Here is a 2438-nt window from a genome sequence, read left to right as displayed (position 1 = left end):
ATGCTGTCGTGCTGGACGGTGCGTCTGAGCGGAGGTCCGCAGAAGGACTACGACCACGCCGCTGTAGCGGTGGGTCACGTGGTGTACTCGTTCGGGAACTGCGACCGGGAGCGCCACCACGTGGCAGTGCACGTCTTCAACACGGTGTCTCTGCGCTGGACCAAGCTGCGCCCGCCGCCGGCCGGGCGAGTAGGCGCCTCGAGGGCACGCCGCCTCGACGTTCCCTCGAGGCGCGAGAGCCACACGGCCGCGCTGGTCGTCGACGACGCCGACGTCGTCTACGTCTGGGGCGGGCGCGACTTCGACACGGGGGAGTACTGCGGGGCGCTGTACGCGTTCGACGCGGAGGCGCGCGCCTGGCTCCGGAGGCCCGAGGTCTCGGGGAGCGCGCCGGAGCCGCGGGCCGGCCACTCGGCCTGCGTCCACCGGAGGCACATGTATGTCTTCGGGGGATACGTCGACGGGGGGAACGGGTGCTCCGACCGCGTCCACCGGCTGGACACGGCCGCCATGGTCTGGGCTCTGGTCGGGGGCGCGTCGCCCGCGCCGCCGCCCGCTCTGCAGTGCCACTCCGCCACCGCCATCGGGGCCAGGATGTTCGTGTTCGGGGGCCAGGGGGACCGGGACGAGGAGCACCACGACCGCGTCAGAGTCTTTGACATGGAGACCGACCTCTGGCTGAGCACGCCGCCGCCGCCGCCGCCTTCCTCCTCCTCCTCCTCTCCCGCGCAGCCGATTGGTCCAGAGAGACGCGCCTGCCACACGGCCTTCGCGTACAACGGAGAGCTGTACGTCGTGGGCGGCGACAACCTGAAGCGCGTGTTCGACGACCTGTGGAGATTCGCCCCGGGGGAGCCGACGACCTCCTCCTCCTCCTGGAGGAGGGTGGAGCCCAGGGGGGGAAGCGCCGCGCTGCCGTGTCTGCGGGAGACCGGCGTGTGCTGCTGCCTGGTGGGAGAGCGCGTGGTCCTCTTCGGAGGGTACAGGACCAACATCCGGGCGGAGGCCGAGGACCCGGGGGGGCGACGCGAGGAAGGGGGCGACACGGAGACGACCTACCTGTCCATCTTAGACCTGAGTCCCAGCCTGAAGACGCTGTGCAAGCTGACGGTCATTCAGGGCCACCTGGAGCAGTCTGGACTCCCACGGGACCTCAGGTGGGAACTGGCAGCCATGGTGACGACATAGATCAATATACATTCAGCACGACGTGACAACGACAGCAGCAGAGAACAAGTTCCAATGGAACAGAACAGAGGCGAAGCTAAGGGTATAGCTTGCCGTCCTTGAATATTAGTTTTTTTTTTCCTTTTTTTTTACTCGTGTTTCTTTTTATTTAATCATATTTGTTACTGAACTGAACACGCATGCACACACCATACACACACACACACACAAACACACATGCACAAGTAGTCGAACATCACCCTCTGATGGTTGCGCAAGGTAACAACAGGATTGAAACCAAAGGTTCCACATTATTCAGTTCTTTATAGTTTTGTATGTATACGGTATTTATTATTTCCAAGAAATCCATTTGATTCAGTTCAATTTCATTTCAGTTCATCTTTCATCAACTTCACATTGAATGTGTGTGTGTGTGTGTGTGTGCGCGTGTGTGTGTGTGTGTGTGTGTGTGTGTGTGTGTGTGTGTGTGTGTGTGTGTGTGTGTGTGTGTACTGCAGAATATTCAATCATTGTAACAATTGTTAGTAACTAAAATTATGTTTGTTTTGTACTGCAGGATAGATACTGATATACTGTGTAATCTTTTCAATAAAACTAAAATGTGACATAAATGACTGGCAAAAGTTTCACAATACTCACTGCATGAATTACACCCCCTAGCCCAAAGCCTTTTCCAAATAGGCCTATATGTTATATTGAAGTGGTTGTCAGGGTGGGGGGTCTCCAGTTCAAATATTATTTTTGGGGGTCCCCAGTTCAAATATTATTTTTGGGGATTTTGGGTTGTCTCCAGTTAAAATACCAATATTTGAGGGGGGGGGGGGGGTCATCAGTTCAAATACCATTATTTGGGGGGGGGGGGGGGTCCCCAGTTCAAATACCATTATTATAATTATAATTATTATTTATTTTAAATTATTATAGCAGTGATGATCTTAGTCAGATTTTCTACCTCTAAATCCCTGATAAAAGATAAAATAGAAATAGTAATAATACACAATATTGAATATCTCTCACCTGGTGGTGCTGTCGGCGTCCTCTCCCTCATCTCCTGCATCAGTCGGGTGTTCTCCTGCATCAGTCGGCTGTTCTCCTGCATCAGTCGGGTGTTCTCCTGCATCAGTCGGCTGTTCTCCTGCAATTGGAGTGAGACTCAATGTGATAGTAATATCCTATATTGGCCAATTGGAGTGAGACTCAATGTGATAGTAATATCCTATATTGGCCAATTGGAGTGAGGCTCAATGTGA

General features: G+C 54.3%; 1 protein-coding gene across 1 annotated transcript; it reads left to right on the top strand.

Annotated features, from left to right (window-relative positions):
- On the top strand, positions 1 to 1188 carry LOC308331564 (kelch domain-containing protein 3-like; the record flags this gene model as incomplete). The annotated part of the gene is made up of 1 exon (XM_080787048.1): positions 1 to 1188. The coding sequence occupies one exon, from the start codon at positions 1 to 3 to the stop codon at positions 1186 to 1188; it is 1188 nt and encodes a 395-aa protein (XP_080643174.1).
- Between the last annotated feature and the right edge of the window lie 1250 nt (positions 1189 to 2438).

Source organism: Protomyctophum bolini (genome assembly GCF_963924005.1).
Source record: "Protomyctophum bolini genome assembly, chromosome: 17".
In the NCBI taxonomy this organism is placed as follows: domain Eukaryota; kingdom Metazoa; phylum Chordata; class Actinopteri; order Myctophiformes; family Myctophidae; genus Protomyctophum; species Protomyctophum bolini.
This window is presented reverse-complemented; position numbering and strand designations above follow the sequence as displayed.